General features: G+C 32.7%; 1 protein-coding gene across 1 annotated transcript in view; it reads left to right on the top strand.

Annotated features, from left to right (window-relative positions):
• The first annotated feature begins 1,979 nt into the window (after window positions 1-1,979).
• The window catches only part of LOC133190810 (cytoskeleton-associated protein 5-like), a 33,188-nt gene continuing 19,348 nt past the window's right edge, over window positions 1,980-15,819 (top strand). The window contains exons 1-23 of the mRNA XM_061326500.1: window positions 1,980-2,041; window positions 2,440-2,521; window positions 2,784-2,977; window positions 3,267-3,393; window positions 3,768-3,847; window positions 4,004-4,175; window positions 6,167-6,305; window positions 6,411-6,499; window positions 6,775-6,888; window positions 7,432-7,536; window positions 7,732-7,821; window positions 8,052-8,216; window positions 10,977-11,105; window positions 11,224-11,361; window positions 11,571-11,618; window positions 11,730-11,831; window positions 11,995-12,105; window positions 12,221-12,313; window positions 12,731-12,916; window positions 13,061-13,152; window positions 13,377-13,434; window positions 13,591-13,716; window positions 13,973-14,109. Coding sequence (XP_061182484.1) covers window positions 2,465-2,521; window positions 2,784-2,977; window positions 3,267-3,393; window positions 3,768-3,847; window positions 4,004-4,175; window positions 6,167-6,305; window positions 6,411-6,499; window positions 6,775-6,888; window positions 7,432-7,536; window positions 7,732-7,821; window positions 8,052-8,216; window positions 10,977-11,105; window positions 11,224-11,361; window positions 11,571-11,618; window positions 11,730-11,831; window positions 11,995-12,105; window positions 12,221-12,313; window positions 12,731-12,916; window positions 13,061-13,152; window positions 13,377-13,434; window positions 13,591-13,716; window positions 13,973-14,109 — 2,552 coding nt within the window. The 5' untranslated portion in view covers window positions 1,980-2,041; window positions 2,440-2,464. The remainder of the gene's footprint in view (window positions 2,042-2,439; window positions 2,522-2,783; window positions 2,978-3,266; window positions 3,394-3,767; window positions 3,848-4,003; window positions 4,176-6,166; window positions 6,306-6,410; window positions 6,500-6,774; window positions 6,889-7,431; window positions 7,537-7,731; window positions 7,822-8,051; window positions 8,217-10,976; window positions 11,106-11,223; window positions 11,362-11,570; window positions 11,619-11,729; window positions 11,832-11,994; window positions 12,106-12,220; window positions 12,314-12,730; window positions 12,917-13,060; window positions 13,153-13,376; window positions 13,435-13,590; window positions 13,717-13,972; window positions 14,110-15,819) is intronic.

Genomic DNA, 15,819 nt, shown 5'->3' with positions numbered 1-15,819 from the left:
GAATAAATTTTGCCGAGAAAATTTTCCTCAGAAAAGTTTTGTTTATAATAATTTCATAAATTTCAATAATGAGAACTTTACTCTAAATACTAAATTCACAAATTGAACATGACTTTTGTATATCTGAAGCTATAGGCTTTCTGCACGCTATGTTCGCCCATCTCCTTTATCCAAATCGCCATCCTATATCATCTTGCCATTTACATCCCAACAGATAAGTAGAGAAAATCCGGTAGCAAGACGGAAATGCAAGAAATTTATCAGAATAGTTTCTATGCAGAGATCTATTGTACAAAGATTCATTGCAAAGTTAAAAAGTTTACAAAACTATGAACAGTGTTTGGCGTCATCCCAGATCTATTCTTCCAAATGTTGTTGAAATTATTGCATGATTAGTTTGTAAAAAGAAAAAGAAAAAAAAAAAAAAGAAGTACATGAATAAAATACGTTGACTTTTGAATATTCCTTTTATGTATATTGCAATTAAAATATAGCATAAAAAGGTTGTGTTATAAACTATACAATGTTTTTAAGTGGGTAATGCGCTTCATACTGATGATCCCGTGGTCGCTATTTTGTATTTTGATTTTTCACCCAACCGAGAATGTCCATTTGAAATATGGTCGCGAGGAAAGGAGCTGAGATATTTTATTTTAATCAAATACACAATTATAAGTTAATATAGATCTTTTTTTGTTAGATTTTAGAATGCATATCTTTCCTGATAATTTTCAATTGTCAGAGATAATAATCATGTAAAATGTTAAAGGCCTTCGGACAGCTTTATTTTGACTGAGATACAAGGGATGAGGGAAAAAAGACCAATAGCTAGTTAAGATTTCCAGTTTAAAAAAGTCCAATTTTGGATTCAGTTCAGAATGTCTTGGGAAGTATACGTAATATTGGAATGGGCTTAGGTAGAGGTGTATTTTTTTTATTTATTTATTTATTTATTTATTTATTTATTTATTTATTTATTTTTTGAAACAATATATATCGCCCTGATAAATTAATTTTCATTTGTAAGAGACAATATTTATTAATATGTAGAATGTGTTTAAAAAACTTTTTCAGAGCATATGACATCAATACAGTATTATTCAAAAGGCCTTCAGATCGTACGCGTTTTATTCCGATTGACATGCTGGGGGTAATATGAAAGTTCACTTGATGAAAATGGCACTTGGAAGAAACACCATGGTGACACATATTTGCATGTAGCTTCTCGGTATTTTAATTGATTTTTTTTTAAAATGTCATCACAAATTGTTGCAAGTATCAGTGGAGTAGTAGTGTGAAGTTATTTCTGTAAACCAAAACAGGAAAGTTCGTTTTCTGAATAATTTAGTTACATGTAATCAAATATATTTTGTTCTTTGATACGTCTTGTTTTAACATATAAATACATATACTATATATGTACATGTATGTAAGTATATTTTTAGTTTGCAGTTCGATAATAAATTTATTCTGAAGAATTGGTTTGACTAATTTTTAATTTATTAGTAATGGAAAAAAATCGTGATCATATTCTAAATTGTTATATAATAAAAATGTTACAAGCTTACTGAAATTAGTCAAATGCGAATAATATGATTTTTTACATATCGAAAAGCTTCTGCTTTACTAAATTTATAATTTTAATATTTATAGATAGCACAATGTATCTAACTCCGAATTACATCAGTGATCCCCAAGAATTGCAGTCATTTACACCTTCAGAGAAAACCAACTGGCAAACTGTTTATTAACATTCTCTTCTGCGATAAAGTATCTACATAACCATATATGGTATGCTTGCTTTATTTTCGATTATCTCCGTAAACAGTGTCAAAACTCTGCTGGAAAATTTGTTTCGCACCATAAATGTAAAATGAGGAGCAGATAACTCTACACGATGTATCGTTTAGCCCGCCTGGGGGCGCTGCACATATGTCATTTTCGTCCAATCCAATGGTGGAAAATGTAGATTTTAAAACTCGAGCTGTGTATTAATTGTAAAAAAGTTTACAAAACTTGATTAGATGCTAAATAGTTGGAGGTAAGATTTAATACATTTTTTTGCATATTTTTACACTAGATTGCCACTAAACGTTGCACTTGCATTAGTACCATTCATTCATTTCGTGTATGATCATGATGATAAAGCGGCAAATAAAATTCAAAAACATGTCAGTGTCTGTTATGATTATCATGTCTTATTGAGTCATGTATTGTTATATCACCAAATGTTGTTTGAAAATGAGATAAATGCACATTTAGATAAAAGACCATATGATTGTATTATGTTCAACTTTGTTCATCTTGTGTACAACATTTGGTAGATTATTTCAGTTCGAATTTTCTCGATAAAGAATCTGCAGTTGAATAAGCACCTATCTATTATACTCATCTTACCTGTTACAATTATAACAACAAATAAATTCCGTTCTTTAACAGGTGTATTCTTCAATTATAATCAAAAATGGGGGATGACAGTGAATGGATGAAATTGCCCACTGATGAAAAAGTCCAGCACAAGGTATCTCGTAAACGTATCATATTGTCTGTATATATCCCAATTGGGCAATTGGTTTCAGCCTGTTAAATAGAATCATAATTTACATGACATTGTTTGCTTCTTCTATTAACATTTGAGCCAAATTTTAGGACCCTGAAGATTACTTGCTTGTATATCTTGTGTACAGCATTGTTGATTATGTCAGTGTGAATTTTCTTGAAGAATCTGTACTTTAATCTGCTCTGCAGTAAACTGTGAATTAATGTAGCTGATTTAATTGCAGGTATGGAAAGCTCGTCTTGCAGGGTATGAGGAAGCTTGTAAGCTATTTGGTTCTATCACCAATGAAAAGTCCCCCGAGTTTAACAAATATGCTGGGTTAATGAAGAAATTTGTAACAGATACCAATGCTGTTGCTCAAGAGAAAGCACTGGATGCTGTCATAGCATTTATGGAGAATGCTAATGTAGCAGGAAGGTAGATATTAACTTAGCTGAGTTACAATGTTTAGATAAGTGAATTACAGAATACAAAATCTATATGTGTGCTTATTTTGGTCTTCTGTCTCATCAGTATAATTAAATTCTTTTCATTTTTAAAAGTGGGGTTTGAAAAATTTAAAAAAAAAAACAGGAAAAATATTACTGGGAGACTGTGAGTATCCCTGGCCCAATTTTTAATCTTATTTAAAGTACACTTAGATAAGATGGGGAACAATCATTCACCAAAATGATTTGGAGATATTAAGTGTGAAATCTGTATACAGGGTCTGCCAAGATATTATTCAGGGAGTGATCACTAAGTGTTTTAATGCCAGCAAGCAGAAAACTAAGGAAAAGGGAATAGAAATTGTCATGTTGTACATAGAAATGGAAAAACAAGATATAGTTCAGGTAAGTGTGACAAATAAAATGTTATTTGTGATTTAGAAATGTAACACAACAGAATGAAATGCTCATAAAGCAATTCCTGGAAACTGAAGTTCATTTTTTATGTCTGTTTAAACTTCTATTATTTTATAGGAATCTTTTTATGAATATCACTAAATTCATTTTACGCTGTAAAGAAATTACATTGAATACTAGACCTTGTACGATGCCCTGTATCTTGACTTTGTCAGTATACAATATATTCTGTAACTTTTTTGAAGAAAATCAGACAAAGGGAAAGATAAAAATTATTTTACAATTACATATCCCTTAGATTTTCTCTGTGTAACTTGGAAACACACAGAATTTTAATTAGCCATATTTTGTTGTCTTAACAGGAATGCTTGATAGAGGGATTAGGCAACAAGCAGCCAAAAATTGTGATTGTCACCATTCAGGCACTGCGTATGGCTCTCAGGTTGGAATTTTACACATAATATGTCTTTAAAAAAAAGCACAGAAAGTTATACCTGTATTATAATCGAATTAAAAAAGGCACAATCAGTGTGTAAAATCTTTTGAAATATTTTATAATAGTGAATAAAATATCTCACTTACGTACTTCATTTTGCAGGGATTTTGGAAATAAGATCATGCCCATTAAACCCCTTGTACCGAAGTTACCTAAACTCTTGGAAGATCGAGACAAGAATGTTAGGGAGGAAGCTAAACTTCTAATTATAGAAATGTACAGATGGATTAAACAAGCCATCAAACCACAAATGACCAACTTTAATCCAATACAGGTAAAGAGTGGTCTCCCCTAATACATGTCCCTGTTTTTAGCTAACCTGAGCTTACCTCAATAAATAACAATCCACAAAAAGTAAAAATCTGGTTTAATAGGTCATTAATATTCTTCTCAAAAACCACTGGGCCAGAAATGTTATGACTTACAGAAAAACTCCCTGACTTATGGGTAGGGTGGACCACAATTGGGAATCAAAGTTGTATGTTTGGATACATTGGAATGTACATGTAATGGGAAAACCTTAAAAATCTGAAGAACCACTGGACCAGAAAAGATGAAAGAGGGAAAGGGTGGCGTGACAATAGGGGATCAAAGATTTACATTGGAATACTGTCTACAGGGTTATTTTCACCCTTTCAGACTTGCAAACAATTTTGCCCCATTTTAATTTCGCCCAGTCACAGTATTGTTTAAGAACTTATACTTTTTTATAATTTCTTTGAATTCGTCCCATCATCATGATCATAAATTCGCCCACTTGTGTCTTAAGGCGAAAATGAAACGGGGGCGAAAATTTCCTGTATAGAGTATATTGGAACAAATGTTTAGAACAACTCCACTAGAAAATATGAAACTGATTTTGAAAATTTCAAATATAATATAGCTTCTGAATTGTTCAAATCATGGTCCCCAGGGTAGGTTTGGGCCACAATAGGAGTTCAAAGTTTTAATATTGGACAATATAAGAAAAAATTTCAAAAATCCTCTCAAAAATCATAATAGAACTCTGAACTATTAATTTTTGAATATTTCCAAGTTGTGTCTAATCAATTTTTTTAATTACAGATCCTGGGTAAGACTTGGTTTAAATTGGGATCAAATTTTACATAATGTATACAGGAGAATTTTCTTCTCCATAACTGCAAGGTCATTTTAGTCATATTGATATTGAACCATTTTGTGTGGATTCAGAGACCCCTTAATGTTAAGATGGGGCCATAATATTGGCCAGGGGTCACAATTTTGCATTGGAGTATAAAGGAAAAAATCCTTTAAAATCTTGAGAACAGCAGGACTAATGTTACTTGGATGAGTATTGTGGCCCAATGGCCTCGGTTTATAATCACTATACAGTCTGTCATGTTAATCAACATGCTAGACCTTCCGAACATAATTTTTTTTATTTGGGGGGGGGGGGGGGATGTTGCAAGTTTCATTCATATTACACTTTGTTCTTAAAGACCTCAAGAAAGGGATTTTGTAATCTAAGTTTGCTTGTATATGGATGATTTATTTGGGACAAGGCCATCTGGATTTATGAGGCACCCCTTTTACATGCTCTGTGAATAACATTTATGCTGAAAGCAATATGAACTGCAATTTTGATGTCGGAAACTTTTGTGGCAAAATTGTAATTAACAATTTCAATGACAGAAAAAAAGAACATTTATAAACTTATATTCTTCATATTTGTGATTGAAGAACCATTTAGACGCTTTGATTGAAGCAAAAATACATTATTGTTGTCCTGTACAATATTGATTTCTTATATATTACTATGCATTCCATTGTACAGAAACCTTTCTTCTGAAAAAATTTAATACCTTTTTTTTTAGTCTAATTGATCATAAAGATTTAAATTACATACAGATTTACAATAACACCACATTTTAACAGCAAAATAAAAATTTAAAAATGCAGCTCATATTGCTTTAAATCAGTCTTAATGAAAACTAGATCTAGGGCTAGTGGACTCAACATTTTTACTTTCCCTAGGAACAGACAAAACATTTTTCCATAACTATGCATAGAATAACATTCATGTTTCTTACATGTTCAAGAATGAGCTTAAAGACACTTTAAAAAGCTATTGCAAAGATGAATGCTGAAGTAATGGAGAGACAGAGACAAAGAAAATTCAATTGGAAAATGTGATCCATATACATGTACATGTAGTTCAACATTTCACAATTGTCATGTAATGTTATCTGAACTGATGCCAGAGTTTTTATTCTTCTCAAAGAATGTAACATGATTGTTTCATAGGTAGCTGAACTAGAGGCAGAGTTTGAGAAAATTGGAAATGAGAAACCTCAGCAGCAGAGATTTCTTCGCTCACAACAAGATTTGAAGGCCAAGATGGAGGAACAGGCAATAGCTGGAGGAGGGGGTGATGAGGGAGAAGGTATGAAAATTCAACAGTCATAGGTTTCCAAGTGTGAAAATACATGTCTGCTTTGTGTGTATTTTTTCTGCTTTGTATAATTAATATATTGATTTTTTTTTGTAGATGAGGCTGAAGATGAAGTGGATGCCTATGAACTCCTGTCAGCAGTGGATATTCTTGCCATGCTTCCCAAAGATTTTTATGATAAAATTGTAAGGTTCTTTTTTTATTTGAGCAAAAAAAAAAAAAAAAAATTGCAAAAGAGTATATTTATGAACTTCTTTTTATTATTTATTTTTTATTTAGTTTACAATTTTATACATGTATACTGTATGAAGCAAGTATCTTGAATTTTTACCAATTATAATTAGATATTGGCTTTATTGTCAGATTTTATAATCCCAAAATTTACAGCTTGTATTCTAGCATTGTTTAATATGAGCGGAGTTAGAATTACAAACTTGCAAAAACTATTTTTGTTCTTTAGGAAGCTAAAAAATGGCAGGAGAGAAAAGAAGCCTTGGAGGCTCTTGAGAAGCTGGCTAGCAATCCCAAACTAGAGGGAGGGGACTATGGGCAGCTTGTAAGGGCACTACAGAAGGTAAAATAGCTTTCAAAATGTTCTCTTCCTAGTTTTGAATTTTACTTATTTATTGGTATTTCCATAGAATTCTGGAGTAAAGCATTAACATTGTTGCAATATTTTGTTTCATGTTTAATTTGAACATTGAAATATGTGTAATTTAATAATTTGACTGAAATTAAAACTGAGCCACAAATGTAAAGGTAACCAATTTCCAGTTGGAGGGTCTAGGAGCCAAATTTCTGTAAGATACACAATATATATTTGTTATTACTGAACTTTTCATTGAAAAGTTTTGATATAAAGATAATAGAAAAATTGTTGAGTATCAAAATATGTAAGAGGACTCAGCTGGTATCAACGTGTGAAAAGAAAATGAACGACGACTCTTGATACGAAAAAAATAGACATGAGATAAAACAGTACAAAAAAGATCTGAGAAACTTGGATAATTTTTTTTTGCCTAATGAAGTAAAAATGAGTAGAAAATTCATATTTGTTTATACTTTCAGAAAGTAACATTCATGATAATTTTTGCAATATTGAAATGTGTTTTTGTAGGTAATCAGCAAAGATACCAATGTAATGTTGGTAGCACTTGGTGGAAAATGCTTAGCTGGAATTGCTATTGGATTACGTAAAAAGTTCACTCCATATGGAGTCAGTGTAAGTATATCTATGTTATTTACAGATTCCTCAGAACATGCAGAATGCCAGTCATATATGTTAATTTATTACCCCAAGCAAAAGTTCATTTGGTTAAAAGTTAAAAGGAGTTGAAATAAACATGGGTGAAAATGTATGTTTTTCTTAAATTGTCATGGCAATAAATCTAATGACTTTCTGATATTAATCTTACAGACTGTGCAGTGCATCCTGGAGAAATTTAAGGAAAAGAAACAGATGGTTGTTGTAGCCCTCAGAGATTGTATTGATGCTGCCTTTCCATGTGTAAGATCTTTACATCCTTATATTTATTTATTCGTATGTTTTATTACAGAGTCCAAATTTTCCACACACATCATTACAAAATGTTCCAACATAAAAAAAAAAAGAAGATACGGTTCTTAGACTTCTTATTTGCAGCATACAGACACTAGAGAAACAGAAGATTTGAAAACATGGGAAACTTTTAATACAGTTATTTTTGATGCATGAATTATTTTAATTCTTTAAAATAGATAACATTGGATGCAGTACAAGAAGACATTGTAGCAGCCCTAGACAATAAGAACCCCTCCATCAAAGCAGAAACAGCCAGCTTCCTGGCAAGGTGTTTTGCCAAAAGTACAATGAGCACACTGCCTAAGAAATTACTCAAACTATTCTGTACAAGTTTGATGAAGGTAATTCCTTATTCTTATGTTGATTTAAACAGGTTTATGTTTTTTTTCCTGCAATTTTATCCAAATGCAATGAATTAGATTGTGTATTTTGATTTACATTTTCAATTCAGAGTGATGTATGTGAAATTATCATAAATAGATAGTGTAGATATTTACAGTCCCTGAAACGTTCTACTTTCCCACTTGAACAGTGAGCGAACGCTGAACGAACGCAGAGCGAACGGTGAGTGAACGATGTGTGAACGCTGAACGCAACTTGGTGAACGGTAGGTGAACGGTGAACGGTGAGCGAACGCAGAATGCGAACGGAGCGCGAACGCGAGCGCAAAGTGAACGGTGAATGAACGGTGAACGCAAGATAAACGATTTATTCGGAATGCCTCTGATCTTTTCCATGCTTTGTATCTATTCTATTGTATTTTAATGTCAGGTGCAAAAATAAATAAATAGATATTCAAAAATTGTGCTAAGAAAGATGAAACATGCACATTAAGTAAAACTATTAATTAAGTTTCTTATAATATTTTCTGCACATGTGTACGATGTTTAAATTCAGCTGTTTAATCACACGATTTTTTTTTTCGCTGTAAATCATTGAAATTGTTACCGAACGCTGTAGTTTAAAAGATAAATTATTAAAAAATAAATATGTTTAATCTTATTTGATTCATAAAACCATTAAAAATAATGATTTTCGAAGAGGATCGAATTAAAACAGTTGTAACAACCGTACATGTATTTCCGTGTCAAGGCAATTCCGTGTAAAATAAAAAGAGAGAAAAAATATATTTTGCAAAGGTCTGTGGACGTATTGCAGTAATACACTCGTATTTAAAAAAAATTAATGCAATAATATATTTACGTCTTTTCATTTTTTTATGATGACTTCTACACGTATCTGTGGAAAATTCCCCGTGATTATACTCGGACAAGATGATAGAAAGAAACATTCATATTATTTGTTATAGATTAAAATTTCAGAGCTTGATATTTAAGTAATATGCTGTCATAGTTTTGATTAAACGGACAAATTACACACACACAGAGAGAGAGAGAGAGAGAGAGAGAGAGAGAGAGAGAGAGATTCCGATTTAGCCCCCCCCCCCCCCCCCCTTTCCACAAATGCATGTACATGTACCTGTATAAACCAAAAATTCTTAATTTTTATCTAAATATATCAAGCAGTGAAAGTAACCTTTTTTATCAACAAATTCATTTTGTTTGACAGTCATAATCGGTTTTTTATTTTCCTGCTTCAAGTTCACACAAAGTCCACCTGCTTGTCCTGTCAATCAAAATCATTCGACACTGTGCAGGTGTGAAAGTCTCGTCACACCAAAGGCGAGGTGCCACACTGAAGTATATTTCCAAGAAGTTTTAACTCTAGATTTGATTCCAACTTTTCCAAAAAATAAATAAATAAATAAAATACATTGAGCATAAACACGTAGAATGAATTTGATACATACTCCCTGGCCAGTTTAAAATACTGCCGTCGGCACGTGTATATTTTGAACTACTATTTTTTAATGACTTTCTTAGATGCATGTTTGTTTCGAGACTGAACTTTTTGTGCTACAAAACGTGTTGATTTCTTTTTTATAATATTAATCAAAATATACTGGAAATATTGACTAAGTAACCGACTTAGTTGGAAAGGGGAGGGTGGTCTTAATCATATCGAATGGCAAACATATAAAGTTATTGTGAAGAAAGGACTTTTTTCTCTCTAACGATAGACTTTATCTGTGTAAAGTAGAAAAGTAAAAAAAAAATTGTGTATTACATCTAAATAAATATTTTTTGACCATATTAAGCTCCAAAGATATTTAATTAACTGGATATCCGCAGTATTATTTATAATTCTCAGAACTAGTTCATATTTCTTTAGTAATTGAAAAAAAAAACGTGTTAGAAATAAATATTTTCGTAATTTTGCTGCAGTTTGTAAATTAATTGACATGGATTATTATCTCTCCATTAATGATTTGTCGTCTTTTAATTTTGCTGCAGTTTGTAAAATAATTGGCATGGATTATTATCTCTCCATTAACAATTTGTCGTCTTTAACATAATAAAAAATGTTGCAATTCTTGAAGTATCCTTCTATTGCCCATATTAAAATTTAATTTTTCAGCATCGCTCTACATAGGTACATACTTATAACAGTATTTATTTTGCAGAGTAATTTAATATATAACCTAATAGCTAAATTAGAATAATAATAAAACACACTGTAGATAATGAAATAATGATCCTTTAAATACGATATGTTACTTATTAAATTTCAAATCCTGTAAATCCTTGCTTACAAAAAAGATAAATCCTTTCACTTTGGAGTTCCGAATGACAGTGAAGACTGAACGATAAGTGAACGCTGAACGCAAGGTGAACGCAAAGTGAACGAACGGAGAGCGAACGGTGAACGCTTTGTGAACGCGAGCGCACGGTGAACGCAGAACGCAAAACTGTGAACGGAGAGCGAACGGTGAATGAACGGTGAACGCACGCTGAACGAACGGTGAATGAATGGTGAGTGAACGGAAAAATGGGAAAGTAGAACGTTTCAGGGACTGTAGCTAATTACACATAAAAGCTATGTAATTTTCTTAAGATGTCTGATTGACAAAAAATTGCAATTTTCCTTCAATACCCTCATGATATATACTAAGAAAATTACAGTAATAAAATAATTACAAAAAAAAATGTTCAGGATAGAACAGTCGGAGCAAAGTGTAAGGTAATGATATTTGTTTTCAGACTGTATCAGATACTGCACTAGAAGTAAGGGAGGCATCATTCCAAGCTCTAGGAACAGCAATGAAGGTCGTGTCGGAGAAACATATGATGCCATTTCTTGTGGATGTCGATAATATTAAAATGCAGAAGGTTGTTATTTTAAAACTCATATGTAGATATACATATTAAGTAGTCCAAATTCAAACACTGCTGCAACACGGGGGATATTGTTATAATTTAATAAATATTTTTGTTACCTTTTTCCCAGATTAAGGAATGTTGTGATTCTGCTGTGTTGTTAAATATGAAAGGAGAGCCTAGGTCAGGGCAGGCAGCCAGCAAGCCAGCTGACAACCAGCCCAAACCAGTTCAGAGACCGGCCACAGCTGCACCGTCAGCTGCAAAGGTATCTAAATATACAGTGTAAAGACTTTGATGAGATCTTTAAGCAATTTAAGACTTTATACATGTAAATGCATATCTGAAATGAATGTTACATTGAAACAAGTAAATGCTGCTAGTTCTTTTGAAAAATACTGCTAAGAGAGTTAAAATTGGACATTTGCAAGCAATATTCTGATGGGGATTACAGAGATATTTTTTTGGTTTTTGCAGGGATCATCATCTCGTCCTTCCACAGCGCCCTCTGGTGGTAAAAGTAAGGTAAGGAATGACATTGATACATGGATATATACATGTAGCATATTATTATTACTAATTTTTGTCATAAAGGGCTAACATACATTGTGCATTGCTAATTTTTATTTTTATTAGGCCTCTTCAGGAGCCCCAAAGAAAGCAGCAGCTAAAGGGAAAGGGGCAAAGAAAGGGCCAACAGGAGGAGATAAACAGGAAATCACTGAGGCTGTTCTCTCTGTAAGTCATTTAGAAGTGGTAGAAAGAAATATTCATAAAACATATAGCAGTCAGTGCATGTTATAGATTTATTCCAGATATCAGTGACTTTTCCCATTAATGGAGAATACTGCTGTGCTAAATAACAGTTGGACATGTAAGAGGTATATGTATTACTTTGTAGGATGAAGCTGTGGATGAGAAAGCAGAGGAACTATTTACTGCCGATGTTCTTAAACAGCTTGTCAGTGCCAACTGGAAGGAAAGATTGGAAGGAATTCAAAGAGTTACAGATGTAGGATTCTGGTTTTAAAAACCTACATTCTGACTAATACATGTTTCTTGATGTAATTATTCTCTTGTGTCTTTTCCTTGTATGTATACATGTATGTATTATATGATGTTTGTAGATTGTGAAGGAAAAGAGTAAAGAAGAGTTGAAGACACAGGTGGTGGTAAGGACAGTTGCTAAAAAGCCAGGTCTAAAGGATAATAACTTTCAGGTAATATAAATCTGTAAAATTGCAAGGCCTAAAGTAAAATTTTCTGTTCACCAGTTTGACCTGCAAGTTTTCATTGGAAAATATTTTTCTTTATTCTAAAATGAAAGAAATAGATTAATTTTTTTGCTGAATATGTGAGAGATAAAAAAATGTTAAGGAAAAAACAATAAAATATCTGGGGTGGGGTTGATATTTTCTGATCAGTTGCAAAAGAAGAAACAGGCAAAATCTGAGTTAAATCTTGCAGAAGGTGTTCTTTTTCTCTGTTTATTATCAAGTTTGTTTTAACAGAAAGTGCTTTTCCAGTATGCATGTATTGCATCTTGCTTTGGTCAGTGAAAATTTTAATTTACAGGAAAATAATGCACACTACTTTGGATAAACTTAGAAAAAAAGAATCTTAATACTGTTCTACAGGTGCTGAAATGTAAGATGGACTTGCTTGCACATCTGGGAAAGAACACAGTGTTTACCAAAGTCTCAGCTGGGTACGTTCTCAGTGACCTAGTGGACAAAATCGCGGATGTCAAGAATGGATCAGCAGTTCAGGAGGCTCTCAGCTGTATTTCAGAGGCATGTTCTCTGGAGTTTGTTGGCAAAGAGGTAGGTCACAACGTAAAGGAAACTGTCATTTGAGATGTTTGTTTTCAAGCTGATATAGTGTTTATCTGTTTATAGGGTGTAATCTTTGAATATCCATTGATATGATGTGCATGTACATTTTATCCAACATTATGTTTTATGTAGGTCATCACTATGGCATTTGAGCAGAAGAATCCAAAGGTCCAGTCAGAGTCCCTCAACTGGCTGTCCACTGCCATCAAGGAGTTTGGCCTAAAGTAGGCAGATTGTATTATACGAAAATTTGAATATTAGTTTTGAAATTTACCATCTGAATGAGTAGTCATGACAAGTGATTCAATGGTCCAAACAGTTTGTTCAAGATGATGTTCTGGATGAATGAGATGCCACTACAGAAGCAGGCTGATTGTCTTTGGTCAGCAATGCAAATGCATTTACATGTATGCATTGATTTTATGGATTTTTTTTTTTTCATTTTCAGAGTAAATGTAAAGTTGCTGATTGAAAACATCAAGAAATCATTTGCTCACACAAATCCAGTAAGTTTTGCACAGTTTACACTGTATATGCTGTAGCTAATATGCTCAATAACTTAAAGTAAAGTGTATAAACATTGGGAATTGTAATCTGAGATGTATGGAAGAATTCTCTCAGAGTTTGTATGAAATCGGTAAGAATTCTATACCTCTGTTTAGGTGGTGAGATCGGCTGGGATTGGACTTTGTGGTGTCATCTTTATGTACATGGGACAGAACTTCAGGATCATGTTTGACAATGAAAAACCAGCTCTTCTTAAAGAATTAGATGCCGAAATAGAAAAGGTTAATATTGTAAATCACTTTTTATTTGTGTGAACTTTATTTTCATATAATTCTGCAAGATCTTCTGCTCACGAAAATTTTATTCTTGCATATATTTTACTACAAAAAGATATATACAATAATGAAAATTTGTGAAAATTTTATCTTGCTTATCTCGCCAAAATAAGTCGTGAAAATTTAAGAGATTGACAACATTGTTGAAAAAATTTCATTCAAGAGTGAGATTGGATTACATTGTGTGTATCTTGTTATTAAGGTGAAAGGAGAGAAACCCCCTGCACCAGTCAGAGGTCTTGCTGCTGGAGGGGATGCTGAGGATGAAGAGGATGATGCAGACCAAGATGACAAAGACGATGATAAGATAGATGACTCTTTGCCTAGGACTGACATCAGGTACAGGGAACATTATTTCAGAAATAAAGTAAACCAGATAGTGTAATGTACACTAGGGGTTAAAAAGTTTTATCCATTCTTGGTATAAATGACATTTTCTTCCGATATGTTTCATTTCATGCTTTCGAACCAGAAAAAAAGTGATAGATCTCTAAAAGTTTTATTGTTCTGTAGTCAGAGAATAACTCCTGAGCTGTTTGATAAGATGGCAGTTATAAGTGTAGATCTTTAAGGTTTTTGTGTTCTGTAGTGAGAGGATAACTCCTGAGCTGTTTGATGAGATGGCAGTAATAAGTGTAGATATTTAAGGTTTTTGTGTTCTTTAGTGAGAGGATAACTCCTGAGCTGGTTGATGAGATAGCAGTTATAAGTGTAGATCTTTAAGGTTTTTGTGTTCTTTAGTGAGAGGATAACTCCTGAGCTGTTTGATGAGATAGCAGTTATAAGTGTAGATCTTTAAGGTTTTTGTGTTCTTTAGTGAGAGGATAACTCCTGAGCTGGTTGATGAGATAGCAGTTTTAAGTGTAGATCTTTAAGGTTTTTATATGCCTGTCTTTAGACGGGACGTATTATGTTATGGCGTTCATGTCCGTCCATCCATCCGTCTGTCCGTCCGTCCGTCTGTTAGCTTTTCTTGTGTCTGGCTCATAACTTTAATACTATTAGGCCTAGGATTATCAAACTTTGTCAGCTGATACTTCTTGGGTAGAAGGTGTGTCGCGCACTAAAAGTAGCTCGCTCTGACCTTTAATTAAGATGCTATGGCCAAATATGGAAAAATCCTGTTCGGCCCATAACTAGAAAACTATTGGACTTAGAATCATCAAACTTGGCCAATTTATGCATCTTAGGTAGAAGGTGTGTCGCGACCTATTTCAAGGTCACTGTGACATTTAATTTAAGTGAAATTAAAAATAAAACTGTCTTTTTACTATTAGATTACACAATCCCAAAAAATGCAAGAGTGTTGCAGTATCCTTATAAAAAAATGTTAAATCAAGAAAATACTTATTTTTTTCATTATGTACTTTACAGCAATCTATAACAGTAATGTTACAAGAGAAATTCCACCTCTCCCAGAGGTGTCATTATCAAGCACTGGTCAAGGAGAATTTGATAACAGGAAATTGCACATCAAATTAGAGAGAAATTAATGAGTTTAGTGTGAGGAGCTAACTAGTAGAGCATCTCTGATCAAGCAGGTGTTATCTATATCTCTTGGGAACTGGGCAAAAAGAATCAGCCCTGTTGGATTAAATAGGTGGCTAGCCTAACTTTTAAAATGAATTTGGTGAAAAATAATTAAAACTTATTTGGTATTGTATAATAAATTAATTTGATGTTGTATAATAAACTAATTTGATATTGTATAATATAATTAAAACTAATTATACTTGGGAGGGGGGGTGATACTGGAATCAGCATGCCCGTTGTCCATTGTCCGTATGAATTACTGCTTAAAACCAGTCTGACATTAAATCTAAAAAAAAAATCAAGTATTTAAAAAAAAAGATGTTTTAATTATGGTAGAAAATCCCTACAAATCTAAGAGTAATGCAGGAACCTTATTAAAAATGTTGCATCAAGATTACACAAGTTTTTTGTTTCTTTTTATAAATATTTGTAACAAATTAAAAAAAATTCTTTGTTTTCAAATTTAATTTCAGAATGACATAAATATGCATATTTTATTGCACTACAAAGCATGTA

Source organism: Saccostrea echinata, unplaced genomic scaffold (assembly GCF_033153115.1).
Source record: "Saccostrea echinata isolate AGI-Se365-2 ecotype Australia unplaced genomic scaffold, CSIRO_AGI_Sech_v1 ptg000001l, whole genome shotgun sequence".
In the NCBI taxonomy this organism is placed as follows: Eukaryota; Metazoa; Mollusca; class Bivalvia; order Ostreida; family Ostreidae; genus Saccostrea; species Saccostrea echinata.
This window is presented reverse-complemented; position numbering and strand designations above follow the sequence as displayed.